The 20644-nt window shown below is 49.0% G+C and overlaps 2 protein-coding genes across 2 annotated transcripts; both read left to right on the forward strand.

Moving 5' to 3' along the window:
• The first annotated feature begins 521 nt into the window (after positions 1-521).
• jph3a (junctophilin 3a) lies at positions 522-10648 on the forward strand. Its single transcript, XM_062382147.1, has 5 exons — positions 522-1701; positions 5775-6555; positions 6976-7100; positions 7198-8414; positions 8889-10648. Exons 1-5 carry the CDS (start codon positions 1320-1322, stop codon positions 8967-8969), a joined length of 2586 nt encoding a protein of 861 aa, XP_062238131.1. The 5' UTR covers positions 522-1319; the 3' UTR covers positions 8970-10648.
• A 1886-nt stretch (positions 10649-12534) lies between these two features.
• On the forward strand, positions 12535-17656 carry LOC133948001 (zinc finger protein 319). Its single transcript, XM_062382294.1, has 2 exons — positions 12535-12834; positions 14274-17656. Exon 2 carries the CDS (start codon positions 14404-14406, stop codon positions 16171-16173), a length of 1770 nt encoding a protein of 589 aa, XP_062238278.1. The 5' UTR covers positions 12535-12834; positions 14274-14403; the 3' UTR covers positions 16174-17656.
• Positions 17657-20644: the final 2988 nt, after the last annotated feature.

A 20644-nucleotide genomic window follows, 5' to 3' on the forward strand; every position in this document is an offset into this window, starting at 1 on the left:
ACGGGTCACGCTGCCAGGAACAGAAACATTCTACTTCCTGTTTGGAGACGTTGCTCCAAGGTGAATGTGTGTCGTCGTCTCAGAATCAAATTCAGTCACTGATAAGTTCTCGTAGGTTTGTGGTCGTTGTGCTGTTTGAGAAGGTCGTTGTGGGTCCGAGGTCGTGGCTCACTCCACTGGTTGTGTTCATGTGAAACAACAGAGGACAGGAGCCCGAGTGAAGCTGAGGGTTGAGTGGCAGCTGATCGATGAAGAGACAAACCTCCAGTCTTCAGGAGGACGACTGCTGACGAGGAGAGAGAGAAATGAGGCTGGATAATTAGGAAGAGGAGGATGAATCCCCGAGGGGACGGAGAGCAGGGAGATCTGGACATGCAGCTATTATCTCCATCCCTCCGTCTCTATCTCTTTAAGAGCTCAGAGAAGGAGTGTGCGCTCAGAGAGTGTGTGTGTGTGTGTGTGGGGGAGGGGTACTGGCTGGGATGGAGCAGTCCTGTAATGAGCAGATTTCAGAGCGAGAGAGAGAGGCAGTGATAGAAAGAGAAGAGCGAGCGAGGCAGATGACTTGGTGGATTTAGGAAACAACAACAATCCAGATTCAGACGAGCGCTGAAACGAGGGAGGACAAAGGGAAGAGGAGAGGAACCGTTTTTCTCCTGCTTGTGTTTTTCCTCCTCATCTTCAGGTCGCAGCGGAGAGAGGAGAGATCTTCACTGTGTGTTGTGTCTGCCGAGTGTGTGTTTGTGTGTCTGTGTGTCTCTGAGCGTTAGCCCCTTCGCTTGTTTCCAGGCTACAGAGAAATCTCCTCCTCTCCTCTGCTCCTCTGATCTTCCATCATTTGATGTGGTGGGGGTGCAGCAGGATGCTGTAATGTCTGACTGAGCCGCTCGCCGCTCTGTGGGCCTCTGGGAGCGAAGCCTAGGCCTCAGCCGTCTGGAGCGCCCTGCTGCGAGGCCGAGGCCACGGGCCGGCGAGCTCCCGGCTGCGAGGCTGCGGAGCAGGAAGGTGGAGGAGGAGGTGGAGGAGGTGGAGGAGCCTGCACGGCCATGGGGAGCAGCGTGCACGGCAGCTGCGTTGCTCACTCCAGAGCCGTCGCCGAGGCCTAGATCCGCTCTACGTACCGTGATGCTCTCTGTGATGTGCTGTTTTTAAGTCGAGGAGCTGTTACATCCTGAGCTAAGAGGAGAGGGAGGCCCTGCACCTCCATGGTACCTGAGTCAGACGAGGCCTCCGCCCTCCTCGCTCCCTCGGAGTGAACCGGGCCCTTGTCTCTTTCTGTTTCTTGACGTTCTAAGGATTTGCCTAAACCTGTTTCATGCATGTCCACTGGAGGCAGGTTTGACTTTGATGATGGGGGGTCGTACTGCGGGGGGTGGGAGCAGGGTAAGGCCCACGGCCGAGGGGTCTGCACGGGGCCCCAGGGTCAGGGCGAGTACGCAGGGGCCTGGAGCCACGGCTTCGAGGTCCTGGGCGTGTACACGTGGCCCAGTGGGAACAGCTACCAGGGCACCTGGGCGCAGGGCAAGCGCCACGGCATCGGCGTGGAGAGCAAGGGCCGCTGGGAGTACCGGGGCGAGTGGACGCAGGGGTTCAAGGGTCGCTACGGGCAGCTGGAGAGCACGGCCAGCGGGGCCCGGTACGAGGGGACGTGGAGCAACGGCCTGCAGGACGGATACGGCACAGAAACCTACTCTGACGGAGGTAAGACCCCCCCCACATACACACAGAGCCACTCTCCTGTGAACCCCACTATAACAACGTACCTGACATGAGTTACAGGCTCCGGGGCCCGGGGCCCCAGGGGGCCACAGGTTCACTGACTAGGTTGTAGTTGATCGAGTGTGAGCTCAGCTGGACTCAGAAGGTCGTGTGATCGAGACCCTGAAGTCCAGGACGGGACTGATCTGTTGTTGAGACTGAAAAGAGGCGGGACGTGTGTTCTGATTGGACATCATCAGACCATGTGATGCATGTAACCAGTCTGACGAGATCAGGTGCTGAGTCAGAATGAGGAGATTAAGGTGCAAAGAAAATAGATCCAGCTCTTGACACAGATTTTTATCTCAGAAAACAGAAACTACAAATCACAAATTCACAAATCTTAAAAAGAGAAGACGATTGGCTGTGGGACACAATGTGGGCGGGGCTTCCCTCAGGTGAGGCTGTGAACGTCCAATGGAGTCAGGAGTCAGGAAGAAAAATTCTTACTGTGCAACTAAATCTGGAGGGAGTTGCTAACGATGAGAAGAGTTCATGTTAAAGGTAACGCTAAAGCCTGAAACATGCTTCTGCGACTGCGTCTGCGTCTTTTCACGCCGCTGTGGCGCAAGACTCGTTTTCATTCATGCTTCCCCAACCGTTGCGCGTCTTACAAAGCAATTCCGCGCCAGAACACTAGGCGGAGTAATGCTTTTTGTCGAAGACGACCTTAGAGACGCCTTCTTTCTTCTTCGTCGATTGTTTATTTACATAGCCACTGCGGCTCCTCGTAGCCTTTTTCTGACGGACAAATCCGCCAGTCAGTGACAGGTTTTACAAGTGATCATACCATCGGATATCTTCTGCCAAGTGCTCTTCTATTTGGTCCATATTCGTTCTTCTAAATCTTCCGTCATTTCTGCCGGTATTATGGGGCATGAAACCGGAAATGCAGCTCCAGAAGGGATGTAGAGCAGACCAATCACAGCCTTTGCGGGCTGAGTGAGCTTGCGGAGCTTTGCCATAAATTTTAGAAAAGGGGGTCGACACCCGTCAGCACGTAAGGAGGGATACATAAGCACGTAAGGGACCCGGAAGGGCTCTTGCGCTTAAGGGCCCGTGAAAACGCAGAAGCATGTTTCAGGCTTAACGCTAACGCTAACGCTGAAGCTGACGCTGATGCTAACCTTCGCTAACATCTGCTGCTCGTTAGAAATCTATCATCAATAAAGTTCATTAAACGGAAACTCCCCGTAATGTGTTTAATGGAGGGGGGGGGGGGGGGGGTTCACCTTCATACTGACCCACTGACCCGCCTCCATCATTACATCATTGTGTTGACTGTGTTGATTGTCATCACCCCCCCCCCCCCCCCACACACACACACACCACCAGCAGCGTCATCCCCATCCCTGCTGTGGGTCTCCATGGTAACGGGAGGCAGCAGGTCAGGTGTCACTGGAGACCTCTCTGATTGGCTCTCTGCTCCGAGGGTTTGAATCTAGGCCGTTTGATGACAGACACCCGCCGCCACCGTGCACGCGCGCAGGACAATGATAGGGAGCGAGTTCAATAAGTGATGCACGGTCATGCTGTGTGTGTCCGTGTGTGTGTTGTGTGTGTGTTGTGTGTGTGTGTGTATTGTTCACCTTTACACTTCTCAGGCTGGAGTCGAAGACGTTAATGAGAGAAACATAAAAACACTGCGTCACGCGCCTCACTGCTTCCGCTCACGTGGGAGACAGATGAGTTCAGCACGCACGAGCTGACACATTTTCCACAACCCAATAACGCTGCTGTTGACACGCGCGCGCTCACGCACACACGCAGACAACCAACACACACGCAGACACACACACACACACACGCAGACAACCAACACACACACACACACACACACGCGCAGAGCACCGGCGTATCTCACATAGAGACTTCAGCACCGCGGACAGCTCCTGGATCAGCTGTAGGAGACACAAAGTGTACACGCGGGTTTAATTTCTACTTTGATTCAAGTAAATAATATAAATATTTCTTCGACCACTGCCTCCACATGTTCACCAGAACAGGGAGATAAGTTAAAGTGAGAAAAAGAGAATAGCCTTGAAAATATTGAGCTTTCTATTTTCCTATGATCATTGATGTAAATGTCAGTGATGCAGCAAACAGCACAAACCTCGACCAGTGGAAACTCCCCAGTGAGGAGGGTTTGCTCTTCACGGTCTGTGTGAACTTCATCTCACTGTGAAACCAGAGGTGCTCCGACCACGCTGGATGGAGGAAACACCTCCCACATCATCATGTTCATTCAAACTGTGATGGTACCATTAGAGCCCAGTGAGTTCCTGCACCTCCAGCGGAGCAGAGCTGTGGTTCACATCCCTCATGTCCCAGGAAGCAGAGGAAACACCTGACAGAGGCAACAGGAAACTGAACCCAGGTTATGATCCGTTATGTTAGAGCAGCAGTCAGGAACATTTCTGTGGAGAGTCATCAGGAGATTCTCTGAGCAGCCGAGGGTGGTTCATGTTTCACATTGGAAACAAGTTTGGTGTGATCTTGAAGAAACACTTTATAATACCTGTCACCTGAAACCAGCAGCTTGATGAGAGTGAGTCAGATGGGTGAGTGTGAGCAAGAGAAAGTTCCCTCCTTCTCTCCCTGAGCGTCTGTTCTCTGTGAGAACCACTGACTGACAGTCACAGACACAACCAGCTGCAGCTGAAGAGTGAAGCTGAACTGAGATCAGCTCATAACACTCTGAAGTTATGAACAACCACAGTTTATCTCTAATATTCAGGAAACTTTGAAACATGAAGGATTCTGAACAGAGTTTGTTTGATTTGTTTCAGCAGCAGCTCTTCTGGTTCAGGAAGCAGAATCAATGACCACATGTGGCTGCAGAGGGCGCTGTTGATCAGTAACTAATAGACGGTGTTGCTTTAAATGATGAGATATTATGTCTGTGCTGCTGTGGTCGAGCTTTAGTTTGGGGCAAACTCACAGTGACGTTATTTCCTCCACCTCGGCAGAAGTAGCTCCACTGAACAGTTCAGCTTCTTTCAGATCATTGTTTTAGTTTGTGAATCAAGATGAATTCTGGCTAAAAGATTCCAGCTATAGAGGACGCCATCTTGTGCTTTCGACATCATTCAGAGTCAGAGTCTGTGCAGAAGTGATCGTAACCACAGCATCGAGGTCCGTTTAATAATGCTGTCGACCAATCAGGAGTCAGTGTCAGCTGTCAATCATCACGTTTCAGCCTGTTTTATATCATGAAATAACTGAATAAACCAAACTGATCAGAGACTTGAACAAACATCAGAGAGATGAGAAGGACCTGAAACGACAGAAACATCTTTACACACATTTATTTTACGTCTACTTGGATTTTTTGTTTGGTCCCATCTGCTAACATGGAGGAGGAGGAGGGGTCTGTGGTTTAAACTGCATCAGTTTCACATGGATGTATCGATACGACAAGGAGGTGGTCAGGGTGCATGGTGGTCGTACCACACATCACATGACTGTCACATGACTGTCACATGACTGTGACACCACAGAGCATGGGTTCATATCCCTGGTTCAGTTTAGTTAGAGATGACGTTTTGGTCAAATATTAATAAACAGGTTTAGAGTCACTGAACTTTCTCTGTTTCAGACCTCATAGATTCAGACCTAGTTCCTGTCGAGTGACTCGGTGGCAAAGTGGTTCACAGAGAACGAGCCCAGGTTGATGCCAGGTTGCATCAAGCTGTGAGTGCAGCTGTTTTTGGGCCTGCTTCAGCTCGTGCTCCAGGAGAAGATGGAGGGTGAAGATCTGAAGTGTAAAAATGAAGCTCTCTTGATCTCGAACCCAAAGGGAAATCAGAATGTCTGCAGCTTTTCTTTCCTCCTAATGAAAAGTGACTCATTGTTGAGATACTAGATAGATGTCAACCTGGTGGTGGCGCTAGAGGACAGGTCAGAGACACTAAGCTTCATCGTGGAATGTTTGTAATTCAACTAGAAGCTGTTGAGATATCTCAGTCAGAACCAGAGTTGTGGAACCTGACCCCCTTTCATGTGTTTGTCCTCAGGAACCTACCAAGGCCAGTGGTTGGGTGGGATGCGTCACGGTTATGGCGTGCGGCAGAGTGTACCGTACGGCATGGCGGCCATCATCCTCTTCCCTCTGCGAACATCAATAAACTCCCTCCGCTCCGAGCACAGCCACGGCCCCCCCGCTGTGCTGGAGGACGGCACCCCCACCGCGCCCACAGATGGGGTGGTGGCCGGGCTGGCCGGGAGCCCAGTGGGCCGAGGTGGGTTTGCTCTGACGGCGCCGAGTGAAGCTGAACGCCAGAGGAAAAGAAAAGGTCGTTTCCGTCAGTCCATCCTGAGCGGCCTGAAGCTGCGACGCTCCGAGTCCAAGAGCTCGCTGGCCAGTCAGCTCAGCAAGCAGAGCTCCTTCTGCAGCGAGGCCGGCATGAGCACCGTCAGCTCCGCCGCCTCCGACATCCACTCCAACGCCAGCGAGAGCGAGCAGGGCCCCCCTGTGGACGCCACTGTCACTGAAATGTATGCAGGGGAGTGGCGGAGCGACCAGAGGGCGGGCTGGGGCGTGAGCCGGCGTTCGGACGGCCTCCATTACTCAGGCGAATGGGTGGGGAACAAGAGGCACGGATACGGCTGCACCACCTTCCCAGACAGCACCAAGGAGGAGGGGAAGTACAAGCAGAACGTGCTGGTCAGCGGAAAACGCAAGAACCTGATTCCACTGAGGGCCAGTAAGATCCGAGAGAAGGTGGACCGAGCGGTGGAAGCTGCTGAGAAGGCCTCAGACCTCGCCAAGCAGAAAGCAGAGATCGCCATGTCCAGGTCAGACCTTCACATACACAGCTGATCATTGTCACCATCGAGGTCCTTGTTGTTCTCTCCACCTTCAGATTAAATCATGATTATTATTATCAACCATTATTTTAAACTCACAAAGAAATTATAAAAACAATTCAGACTAAAAACACTAAATCTTAACAAAATTGACTTGTGTCATCACCGAGAAGCAGAAAATACATTTGGGTCACATGGTGAAAGTTGTTTCTCTTATTGAAGGATCATCGTTCATGCATCGATGTGTAAGAAGCATTTTACTTGAATGAGTCGTACAACGAGATCACAGGAACTGAAATGTTCCTGAATCAGTAACGTCTGTAATGATCCTCCCTGTTGGTGCTTTGATCATAAAGAAGGTGATGAAGCCTTCAGGGTGAGAGTGAATGTTTGTCCTTTGATGTTCAGGATGAGTCACGCCCGAGGGAAGGCGGAGGCGGCGGAAGGAGTCGCCCTCAAAGCCACAGACGAGTGTCGCCTGGCCCGGATCACTGCCAAGGAGCTGTCCCCCTCCTTCCACATCTACGGGAATGGTGAGCGCACACACACACACACACACGCACACACACACACACAAACACACACTCACACACTCGTTTCATTGGTTCTTCTCTCCTACTGTCTTCATAGGGCTCGAATGTCAAAGGCCGTCTCACCAGGACGTCAGGGACAAAGACCACGAGGTCATGTCCACGGGAACAGACAGTCCGGAGCTGTGCACGCCGGACACCACGCCCCCTGTGATAACCCCTGACCTCAGCCCCGTGCTGAGCGTACCCACCTCGCCGCCCCACAGCCCCCCCAAGCACGGCCATCGCCCCAGAAATGCTTGCTTCATGCGCCAGAGTGCCGTGGATGATCAGGGCGGGGCCGAGATCCAGGTGCTGGTGGAGGGGCGGGGGGTGGACCTGCCGAGCGGAGGGGCTAACAACTGGACCGATGACATGTACCCGGAGCGGGGGGGCAGCAGCCGCTCCACCACGCCCTCCCTTCTGGAGGAGCAGGAGGCCCAGATTAACGGCCACGAGCAAACGCCTCTGTCCAACCACAAACCACGGGAGAAGTCCTCGTCCAATCACAAGTCCCGGGAACACGCCTCCTCCTACAGAGCGTGGGAGCACTCCCTGTCCAACCAAAAGCCCTCCAAACACGCCTCATCCAATCACAAGTCGAGGGAGTACTCATCCTCCAATCACAAAACATGGGATCATTCTTCGTCCAATCATAAGCCCTGCGAGCACGCCTCTTCCAACTACAAGCCGCAGGTGCACATTTTATCCAATCACAAAGCCTTGGAACATAACATGTCCAATCACAAGACTTCTGAGCATGCTTCTTCCAATCACAAGTCCCAAGATTATATCTCCTCTAATCACAATGCAAAGGACCAGGTGTCCTCTACTTATAACCCTCGAGAGCATGTCTACTCCAACCACCATCCGAAGCAGCACAACCCGTCCAACCACAAGCTGAACGAGCACGCCGGAACCGACCAAAGGCTGGACGGCCTCACCGTGGGCTGGACCGCTGAGAGCACCCTGAGGTGGAGCCCCGCCCACTCGCGCCTCACCGAGCAGGACGAGGAGCGGATGAATGACTATACGGTGGACATGAGGCTGCAGTGTCCGGACTCACAGCCGCCTCAGAACAACCGGCTGCGAGCCCGAGGCCTGCGGCCGGTCAGAGAAGGATCCATGGACTCTGTACAGATGCTGGACAACCTGAATGTGGGGGCGGAGCTGGAGGAGTGGCCGCTGCACAGGGACCTCACCCTCTCCCCGCCCCTCAAGTCTCAACCCATCACCCTGGAGCAGGAAGGAGATCATCTCACGCTCAAATCAAACTCAGTGAGTACGCCCACCTCAAAGAGTCCGATCACAGGTTTAATATGAAAAGTGACCATCAGTCGATTATCAGCAGGAACATGTGAAGTGTTCCTCTGTGATTGAGATGGAAACATTCAAACGTGTGTTCAGTTCCTCACGCTGCAGCTCCTCTTTCAGCCTCTGTCTCAAACACCTGCTCTGACCAATCAGGGCAGACTGGACTCTGATTGGCCCCTTGCAGTTTTTACTGTTTACCTTCTCACTTGTTGACGGATGTTCAGAGGCAGCTGGTGTGTCATAATGAGGTCAGAGGTCAGAGGTCAGGTCAGAATGAAGCTGCAGCTATAGAAACTATTACAATCAGGGCTTGATCACTTATTGATTGTTGTTTCATGGTGAAGTGTGTGGTGAAGTGTGTGTTTCTGGTTTGTGTTGAGTACTAACTGCTCTCTCTCTCTCTCTCTCTCTCTCTCTCTCTCTCTCTCTCTCTTTTAGGGCTCCAGCTCTATTCTGGTGGTTATGGTCATTTTACTCAATATTGGAGTAGCCATTCTTTTCATTCACTTCTTTATTTAAGCTTATACAGGTATGATCTACTAAGACTTATTGATAACTATGGTATAATATATTATTCCTTACTGGGACGGACATGTTGCTGATTGGACTGGAGCCCACAGCCGGAGCGACGGACACATCAGAGCCTTTCTACTGTTGCTACCGGACTCTTCTCCTCTGTCAGCTCCAGGTTCAGCTTCTCTGAGAACTCTCCCTTTTCCAACGCTTGTTTTGAGCTTGTAACCACAGAGAAGGTTTATCGGTGGAAGACGGTGCAGCTTCAGACGAGCGTGGTGCACCAGGACCATGTGACTGGGTGTCATCACGTGCTGCTGACGGGACTGGAGATGGCACAGGCATCCATTTTATTTTCCACCGCTTTAGATAAGAATATAGCAACTCTTGTTTCCTGGTTATCGTGAGAACCATGACACACTCACTTCCTCCACACACAATAACCCCCTTTGCCTTTGACCCTTCGCCCTCTCAGTTCACCAGCCCCTCCGCACTATGCGCTACATACAGAACTATGCTGCAAGAGTAGATCCATTTTAAAGGGCTCCGTCATTATTCTTTTCTTATTTTTCCACAAACATAAACACACAACCATTGCATGAGGCTGTGTGGGATTTTAAAAGTGCATTTTCTATCCCTTTAACATCACCGTTCTGTCCTCATTTGTACGCACTCATCCCGACTGTCACTTCTTGTCACTGCACCTGTCGGCAGGAGATTTGGAAATCACTTCAGGTCCGACCACGTCACAGAATCTGACCCAATCGGATTCACGTTTGATCCGCGAATCAAACGTCCTGGACCGACGCCGGCCAGGACCCGAGGCTCTGACCCCTCGAGGAACATCCACCAGTTCATCGTGAAGTGAAGTGAAATTTGATGTCGACCCACATGACGCACACATTCGCACGCAAAGAGAAAACCACATAGACACATGTACCTGCTGACATACTGAGGAGGATTCAGCCTTGCCCCTTTGTACAGCCTTGAGACTGTTATGTTATAACTACTAATTCTAATATATATGTGTATGTGTCATTATTATTCAAGTTTCTTACTTTTGCAGTTTGCAAGACAGAGAGAATGCTGAGTGCCTCGTATTTATCCATTTTCCTCCTCAAATTGATTTGACCCGCGGCCCTATCAAGCCCCCTGGTGGGCAGACGACGAGGAGACGAGCCTTCACCATTAGGGAAGGTGACCCCCCCCACCCTCCTACATGCAACCCTCCTCCTCACCCTGAAATGGCATGCACTGTTTGGTCTCTCTCCCACTCCCCCTGGTGGACCAGTCCAAGAGGGAACCACAGGGTTTGTACGGTGTCATTTCCAGGCACTCTTTGGGCCGGATGAGATTTCAGCATGTTTGTTTGGCCTGCTCCATCTGGTGTCGCTCTGTGAGTTCCTCCCTCTCGTCTCTTTGTCCAGCAACACGAGGCTACGTGAGACATGGAGGGCGGTGTAAAATAAACGCTAGCTTTTAACTCCAGTGGACACTGACCATGTCCCGAGTTTATGAATGATATAAAAAGAAACTCTCTGCTACTGTATGTTTTATACTTCGCACCCAGTGGCATCATCATGTTGTGACATCATTGCATGCCCGAGCATGCTCTTTCTTACTCTTTGGTTTATGAGGTTGTTTCAAAGTTAATGTGGAGAAAATAATGAAATGTTTGAAATGAATGAGTCTGGTGTGGTTATTGATTCCGTCTGTGATTGTTCTACTCCACCAAAGCTGCTGAAGGAAACTGCACCTGCTAATAATAATACTACCACTACCACCACTACTACTACTACTACTACTATTACTACCACTACTACTTCTACCACTACCACTACTACCACTACTACTACTATTACTACCACTACCACTACTACTACTACCACTACTACTACTACCACTACCACCACTACTACTACCACTACTAATACTACCAAAACTACTACTACCACTTCTACTACTACTACCACTACTACTACTACTACCACCACTACTACTACTACTACCACTACTATACTACCACCACTACTACTACCACTACTATTACTACCACTACTACTTCTACCACTACCACTACTACCACTACTACTACTATTACTACCACTACCACTACTACTACTACCACTACTACTACTACTACCACCACTACTACTACTACTACCACTACTATACTACCACCACTACTACTACCACTACTAATACTACCAAAACTACTACTACCACTTCAACTACTACTACCACTACTACTACTACCACTAATACTACTATTACTACCACTCCCACTACTACTACTACTACCACCACTACTACCACCACCACTACTTCTACTACTACCACTACTAATACTACCACCACTACTACTACCACTACTAATTCTACCACAACTACTACTACCACCTCTACTACTACTACCACTACTACTACTACCTCTACTACATCTACTACCACTACTACTACAACTACTACTACTACCACGACTACTACTACTACTAATAATACTACCACTACAACTACTGCTACTACTCTTACCACTACCACTACTACCACTACTACCATTACTACTACTAATACCACTACTCCTACTACCACCACTACTACTACTACAACCACTACTCAGCTGCTACTACTATTTCTACTTCTTCTACTACGTGAGGTCAAGTTGGATGAGGTAAAATAAAACGGGACCATTGATGAGAGAAATACTCTTTACTGAAGTAAAAGTAGAAAAAGCACAAGTCAGAAATACTAAATGATTTTACATAAGTTAAAGAACAAAGGTATCAGGTCAAACAAGATGAGATGAGAAATATAAATTCCTTTATTAATTACTATATATAAAATAAGACAGTGAATTTATATAGTGTATATAAATATGTACAATACGTGTAGGTCATTAATGATGATGAGGGCTCGTTCTTAAGTAACAATGGTTTTTAGCTTCTTCTCCTTTAATTTTCTGAATAACAAGAAAACAGGTTATGATGCGAACATATTGAGGAGGATATTATTTTGACTCTAATATATCCAGATTCCAAATACGTCCCCTTTAAATACCACAAGTCAGAAAATAGCAAATGTCACTATTAATAAAGAAAGATGGTGAGTAGAATAAACCACGTGTGTTAAACGAGCCTCGCTGATCAGACTGGTTTCAATGTGTTTACAAACTCTGCTGTGAAAACAGGTTCAACAAACCACTTCTGTAAATGTAAGAATCTGTGTCCTGAGCTGAATCCAGCTGCTTCGTTTCAGTGAAATCAGATCTAGTTATATATAGATATACATATATATATATACATATATATATTGTAAGTAAACACATCATGGTCCCATTCACCAGGGGACTCGTAACAACCAGTGAACTTCTCCACGTCTGGAGCTTCAGGCTGAGCCGCTGCAGAGGCAGGGGACTCGAACCCTGCACCAACATGAAGCAGACGAGCTGAAGAACAACGGTCATCAAACAGAAGTTATTTATATTGAATATGAATCTTAAAGTATTCTGAATGCTTGAATGAATGGGAGCCACAGCGCCCCCTGCAGCTGCAGTGAGGAACTGTCGGACAGGGTTTTAAAACCAGATCTTTTCCCCTTGATCCGGTTTCTATCTCTCCTCTCGGACTCCGTTCCTCCCGGTTCCTCCCGGTTCTCCCCGGTTCTCCCCGGTGAGGCTCCGGCATGCAGCGGCTGTAGCAGCGGCAGCTCGTCGGCAGCTCGGCGGGTCGCTCCGGGGCGGTTTCCGGTGTCCGTCCGTCTGCAGGGGGATGGCGTCCGGCTTCAAGCGCATCCACCGCCGGTCGTCCGAGTCCCACACACACCGAAGGCGGTCGAGCCCAGGCGGCAGCGAGCAGCGTCGGTGAGCCGCTCGGTGAGTTACCGGAGAACCGTCATTGTTCCGGTCGGTCGTGTATTTGTGAGCAGGTTCTCGCGCCTCGGCGGCTCCGGTTCTGGCTCCGGGAGGCCTGCTCCCCGCCGAGCCTCCGTCCGGCCATTAAGCGGCTTTTCTACCGAGGCGCCGCGGCCTGGAAGCAGCCGTCGCCCCGGGCTCCTCCGCCTCGGCCCGGGTCCGGTTAGGGTTAGGGGGTCTCACGGAACCGGCCGCCGAGTGCGTTCGTTCCCCGGAGAGGAAGAAGGAGGAAGTAGCACAGAAGCTCCGGGTGTTTGGAAGCGTTAGCTTTAGCTGTTAGCCCACAAGCTAACGACTGTTAGCCGCTGCGTCCTGAAACCGAAACGGTTCGTGTAGAAAACGACTTTTCGATCTGGAAGGAAGCGTCAACCCGCCGCGGACACACGATCCGCGTGTCGCCGGCTCGTTCCCACCGTCTAACCGGTGAAAGGCCGCTTTACAGCAGAGATACGACCGCTACACACTGAGGTGCGTTTCAGGAGATAGACCGAGCCCACCTCTAGCTCTATACCGTGATGCTCCAGCCTCCTGCAGCCCGGCACCGTCTATCTGCAGGAGCAGCATCAGCTGAGTGCAACACAAGCGGCTCCTGCAGATGATCTGTGGCTCTCACACGACTCCAGCTGCTTCTGGTTATTATTCATCAATCTGTGGAGAATCTGCTCGATGAAACGATGTCAGTGAGATGTGAGGGGACGTCCTCCCAGGAAGCTGGGATCCGACTAATCAACTGCTATTTAGATTCTCCTTTTGTTCATTGAAACTAAATCTTGAATCAAATTCCATCGTGAGAATCAAAACAGCAGAACCTCTGATTCCAGATCTGATTCCAGAGTCTGCGTGTTTGGCCATTTGCTCAATTTGTGCTTAACAACTATTGAAGAAATGAAGATGATGAAAACACTATTATTTTTCTGCCAGGCGAATAATATTGTCAACAGCATCTTTGTATATTACTTAAAAACTAATAATCAGTCATAAAAGAGTAAACACCTGAAATGAGTGACAGTAAAGTAGGTATAAAACTATAAATCAGAAGTACAATGTGTGGCATCAGGGCCTGAGGTAGGATTAAAACATGTGTGAAGCTGTGGATCAGAGTCTAATTACTGAGGGATCATCACAGCACGATTCAGTTTCTCTGAGTCCATCGATCTGATTCGGTTTGTTTCTGGACAATAACACAGATTCCTCCTCTTTCATTATTCTGGAGAAACATTCCCTGAGATGAAGCTTCATCTCGACGTGGCTCTCTATCACAGCTCCTGTTGGAAGCTGCTGTGTTTCCACAGGACTGAACTGTTAACATCCTGCATTTCTTGTATTGACTCGTTCAAATCTTTGCTTCATGTATATTTAATAATGTTGTTTACGTTACAGTTTTTTTTATGTCCCTCCAGATTTCCTCATCCGTCTCAAAGGAGGTGTCTCTCTGCAGACGTAGCAGCCGGCTCCTCTCCGTGTGCTAGTTCAGAGAAGCACACCCTTCAGCTTGGAGACCCCCTCTGCTCCCGAGCGCTGAGTCCCTGCATGCGAAGTGGAGCGATGACGGAGGCATGGCAGCAGCAGCATGCAGTGGCTCCACCCTCTGTCGTGCACACGCTCCCCCAGGGGGCCGACAACCCTCTGGGCTGCACGGTGTACGGAGTGGTCCTGCAGCCGGACGCCTCGCTGCAGCAGCCCCAGCACGGCCAGCAGCACTCTGTTCAGGCCCAGCAGCCCTCCCTGCAGGTGGGGGGCGAGAGGGGCCACAAGTGTGGAGCCTGCGGTCACGACATATCTCACCTGGCCAACCCTCACGAGCACCAGTGCATGGTGAACCAGGACCGCTCCTTCCAGTGCACGCAGTGCATGAAGATCTTCAGCCAGGCGACGGACCTGCTGGAGCACCAGTGTGTGCAGGTGGAGCAGAAGCCTTTTGTGTGTGGTGTGTGTAAGATGGGCTTCTCGCTGCTCACCTCCCTGGCTCAGCATCACAACTCGCACGGCAACGGGAACAACCCCATGAAGTGCTCCATCTGTGAGAAGACCTACCGGCCCGGCTCTGGAAACGTCACCCCCACCTCGTCGGCTGCCAACCCCCAGCAGCCCTCCACCGGCGAGACGTCCGGGGGCGCGGCCATCAGTGCCTCGTCCCCGCCCGCGTTCGAGGCCTCTTCACCCGACCGGCCATACAAGTGCTCAGTGTGCCACAAGGCCTTCCGCCATTTGTCAGAGCTGACCCGCCATGAGAGAGTACACACTGGTGAGAAGCCGTACAAGTGTGACACGTGTGACAAAAGCTTCAGCCAGTCTTCTCACCTGGCCCACCACCAGCGCACGCACAGCTCGGAGCGGCCGTACAAGTGCGCCGTGTGCGAGAAGAGCTTCAAGCACCGCTCTCACCTGGTGCGCCACATGTACGCTCATTCGGGCGAGCACCTGTTCAAGTGCAATTTGTGTGAGATGCACTTTAAGGAGTCGTCCGAGCTCCTGCACCATCAATGCCAGCCCGAGGGGGAGAGGCCTTTCCGCTGCGGCTCGTGTGGAAAGAGTTTCAAGCGGCCGTCCGACCTGCGGCAGCACGAACGCACCCACTCAGAGGAGCGGCCCTTCCAGTGCGAGGAGTGCCAGATGAGCTTCAAGCAGCAGTACGCGCTCGTACGCCACCGCCGCACTCACAAGAACCCAGCCGATCGCCCGTTCAAGTGTAACCTGTGCGACAAGGGATTCCTGCAGCCGTCCCACCTGCTCTACCACCAGCAGGTTCACGGTATGGAAAGTCTTTTTAAATGTGCATCCTGCCAGAAGTCCTTCAGCCAATCAGGAGAGCTGCTGCGGCACAAATGTGGAGGTGAAGTGGAGAAGCCGTACAAGTGCGACGTGTGTGGCAAAGGTTACAAAAAGAATTCAACGCTGCAGCGTCACCAGAACTCTCACTGCACGGAGAAGCCGCTGAAGTGCTCTCTGTGCGACAAGCGCTTTGTGTCGTCCTCCGAGTTCGTGCAGCACCGCTGCGACCCCACCCGAGAAAAGCCGCTGAAATGTCCTGATTGTGAAAAGCGCTTTAGGTACTCGTCAGAGCTGCAGCGCCATCGCAGAGTTCACACAGGAGAGAAGCCTTTCAAGTGTGCCAGCTGCGACAAGAGCTTCAAGCAGCGCGAGCACCTGGCCAAGCACCAGAGCGTGCACTCGCGGGAGACACAGTTCAAGTGCGTGTGGTGTGGGGAGCGCTTCGTGGACCTCACGGCTCTGCAGGAGCACACGGTTCAGCACACTGCCGAGGGCGAGAGTTTCCCCGAAGCCCCCTGCATCCCATGAGCCGCAGAAACCCTCAGACAGCAAACGTGACATTTGCCCTCAAAGCAACGTGGGCCAGCCCCTGCTCTCCCATTTGTAGTTTATAATATGCACCCATTAATTATCTTTAATAATTTTTAGTATTCGTAGGACTCGGTTCATCCTCATCCTTCATTAAGTAAAGCACCCTAAACCGACAGAGGGGGTCAGGATCCCTCTTCTTCTTTTGGAACTCGCGGTGGGGGGGGGGAAACAAAGAAGGAAAAAGGCTTGTGATGTAAAGTGTGGGAAGATCTTGAGTTTGTGTCGTGCAGAGTGTGGGACCTTATTCTGTGGTTGCATGTGATCGTCTGTTTCGTAACTGTGGATTCTGTCATCGAGAAGGAAGGGAACCCTTTGCAGGCGGTTGTCAGATAACGTGTGTGTGCTCATGTTAAACTCCTCTGAAATCCACGTGCCTTTTTATTTTAAACCCGTCACTCCTTTTGTGTTTTTCTGTTTGTTTCATGTCCAGTGTAGCTGAACCCCCCCCACACCTGTACCTAGCGGCTGGCTTGTGCAGCAGTATACTTTCACATACTAGATCTTAGGTAGTCTCATCTGTTTGTGCATGAGTATTTATCACACTTAAATATCACTGTTGTATTATAGGTTTGGTTCATTTAGGAAAACATCCTAAGAAGAAAAAAAATTGATTTGTGAAAATGTATAGCCTGTGTCCGATGAAATCTGTGTTGTTGCATCTTTTTATTAAAACAGTGACATGTAGGTAACTAACCCATACCTATTTTCTGTCATACATACACTTGACGTGCAATAGAACATGCACAATATAATATTTATGACTACTGATTCATGGCATAGTCTACTCTGTTATATTATAGATTGTGTGTATACGCTTATGTAAACATTGAGAACTGTATAGTGCTTCTGTTACATGCTTTTGTATTCACGATGAATGAGCTTGCTGTATTTTGCAAGCACTTTAGTTTCGGTTCCAGATGGATCGTCACAAGGTTCCACCCAACCAGACGAGCAGTCTCTTGCTAACTTGCCTCATCCTAGCTGTGTTAGTGACTGTGCGGTTAGATCTAACAAAAGTCATGTTTTTTTATTCTCGATGAATTGGCCTTGTTACATCCTCAGAGGACTCCGCCTCCTGGTCCCAGCCGGACGCTCAGCAGATGAGTCCACGTAGCCTCAAAGTTACAACTTGCGTGTTGGTTGATACCAGGGACAAAGTTAGAAAACGTGTTCTTTAGTTTAACGTGTGGCTTCCTATATTCTGTACCATCTTTGCAGTATATTTAAAAGAAGGTTTTTGGAGTTTCCAAAATCACAGTCAAAGGTAATGGCAGTGAGTTCTGTCCTGGTGAGTCAACATGAAAACCTCCTGCAGGAGGATGAGCAAGTGTAATGAAGTGTTGAATTTACTCATGGATATCGATATAGAGTCCTGTTCATATTGTATACAGAATTCAAATAAACCACCCTTATAAAAGCAGGTGTGCATCGTTTCATCACAGCCAGATATTATGAGAACTTTTATTGATTTCGTTATCAATTGATTATTGTCTATAAATATCAGGAATCTGAAAAATATGAGTCCCAGAGGACAGTGTCATATTCTGTGATGTTTACAATGATGTCACTCTGTTGAGTTCCTAGCTGCGAAGGTCAAAGGAAATGAACATTGTTTGGTTCTGCACTGAATTACACAATATCAGTTTCCTAAACATGGCAGATTTATTAATGACGATCTTTCATCAAAGAAAAGGTTGAAAAACGTTTATGTTACAGAAAGTGAAAAACGATATTTCTTCTGTCGCCTAATCCACAAAACGTCTTCTCTGACAGAGCACTCCCTCCACCAGGTTTACTGTGGACCCGCTTCTACAGCTGTTTGTAATGAAGGGGGGGGGGGGGGGGGGGTTTCAAAAGTTACTCAAATGTTTGAATGATCACATGAACGTGTAACGATCATTTTCTGATGAAGTGCAGTTTCAGTTCTTGGCTTGATAGAGAAATGCAGTCATTAAATTTCCTGTAGAATAAGATTAGTTCAGTGAAACTGCAGCATGATACTAAAACACTTAATAAACTCAAATCAAGATCTTACCACAACTCGGGTCTTAACAAAGAGCTTCATGTTGTGTTTTAATAGAATCACCACGTGTTGAACTTAGATCCCATTCCTACCAAATTACTTAAATACATTCTGCCCCTAATTGATAGTTCGTTACTTAACATTATCAATCTGTCATTATCATCAGGTTATGTACCACAGTCTTTTAAAATAGCTGTCATCAAACCCCTTCTCAAAAAACCACCCTAGACCCAGAGGTTTTAGCAAATTACAGGCCAATATCTAATCTCCCCTTCATTTCTAAAATCTTAGAAAAAGTGGTAGCCAATCAGCTGTGTGAGTTTCTCCAATAAAATAATATATATATGAAGACTTTCAATCAGGGTTTAGAGCCAATCACAGTACAGAGACAGCCTTGGCAAAAGTCACTAATGACCTTTTAATAGCCTCAGATCAGGGACTTGTGTCTGTCCTCGTTCTGTTAGATCTCAGTGCAGCATTCGACACAATTGACCATCAAGTTCTATTAGAAAGACTCAAACAGTTAATTAACATTAATGGAACCGCCCTTAACTGGTTTAAATCGTATTTTTCTGATCGCTCCCAATTTGTGCAAATTAATGATGAGTCATCTGTGCGCACCAAAGTAAACCATGGTGTTCCACAGGGCTCTGTGCTCGGCCCAGTTTTATTCTCATTATATATGCTTCCACTAGGAAACATTATCAGGACACACTCTGTAAATTTCCACTGCTATGCGGATGACACCCAGTTATATTTGTCATTAAAACCTGAACAAAGTAATCAATTAACTAAACTTCGAACATGTCTCAAGGACATAAAAACCTGGATGACCCGCAATTTTCTCTTATTAAACTCAGACAAAACAGAGGTTATAATACTTGGCCCCAAACACCTTAGAGATGCATTATCTAATGATATAGCTAAGCTAGACGACATTGCCCTTGCTTCCAATAACACAGTCAGGAACTTGGGAGTGATCTTCGATCCTGATTTATCCTTTAATTCTCACTTAAAACAAATTTCTAGGACCGCTTTTTTCCACTTGCGTAATATTTCAAAAATCAGACATGTCCTGGACTATTGTAATTCATTATTATCAGGCTCCAGCAGGAAGTCGTTAAAGACTCTACAGCTTGTCCAAAATGCTGCAGCACATGTCCTGACGAGAACAAAGAGAAGAGAGCACATTTCTCCAGTATTAGCATCGCTACACTGGCTTCCAGTTAAATCTAGAATAGAATTTAAAATTCTCCTCCTCACCTTCAAGGCCCTTAATAATATAGCGCCTTTATACCTTAAAGAGCTGTTAATACCTTATAAACCCACTAGAGAACTCCGCTCCCAGAATTCAAGCCTACTTGTCGTCCCTAAAGTCTCTAAAAGTAGAGTAGGAGCCAGAGCTTTTAGCCATCAAGCCCCTCTGCTGTGGAATCATCTACCACTTTCAGTTCGGGAGGCAGTCACCATCTGTTCGTTTAAAAGTAGGCTCAAAACCTTCCTTTTTGATAAAGCTTATAGTTAGAGCTAATTAGTGCGCCAGAACGTTACTTGTTCTATTTTATGACACATGACACACGGAGCTTCTCTTTCCAGCTTCTCCTTCCTCTTCTCCATCCCTATCCCCCTTCCCCGGAATCCCTTTGCTTTATCACCCGCAGATCCAGGGCCTCTGTGGCCGCACCATGGATTACGGTTTGTGGATCGCGCACCGGGGGTCGTGGTGTTGGATCCAGTGTGGCGGATTCTGAGTCATGTGGGCTGATCGTGGTGCTGGTGGCGGACCCTGTGTCGCGTTGGCATTGGGCACGGGTGGTGGACCAGGACCACGGTGGTGGCTTGTGGTGGGTCCTGGTGGGCGGCGGTGGACGGTGACTGAGGACTGGAGTGGCGTCTGGTCTGGATGGTGGATCGTGGTCTAGATGGTTGCTGAGCATGGACTGTGCTTGCAGAGGGACTGCTTGGCATGTCATGTTGGGGTTGTCCTTCGGGATGTCTACCCTCATCAATGCTGCTAGAGACTTTGATTATTGATGATGTTTTCCTGCACGTGGCATCTGTTGCACTTCTGTCCGTCCTGGGAGAGGGATCCCTCACATGTGGCTCTCTCTGAGGTTTCTACATATTTTTACCCTGTTAAAAGGTTTTTTTGTAGTTTTTTGTATAGAATATAGAGTGTAGAGTATAGAGCATAGAGTATAGAATATAGAGAATAGAGTTTAGAATCTTTAATATCGAGTTTAGAATCTTGAGTATAGAGTATAGCGTGTAAAGTATAGAGTATAGGGTATAGAGTATATAGTATAGAGTATAGAGTGTAGAGTATACAGTATAGAATAGAGAGTATAGAGTGTATAGTGTAGAGTATAGAGTATAGAGTATAAA

Source organism: Platichthys flesus, chromosome 1 (genome assembly GCF_949316205.1).
Source record: "Platichthys flesus chromosome 1, fPlaFle2.1, whole genome shotgun sequence".
In the NCBI taxonomy this organism is placed as follows: Eukaryota; Metazoa; Chordata; class Actinopteri; order Pleuronectiformes; family Pleuronectidae; genus Platichthys; species Platichthys flesus.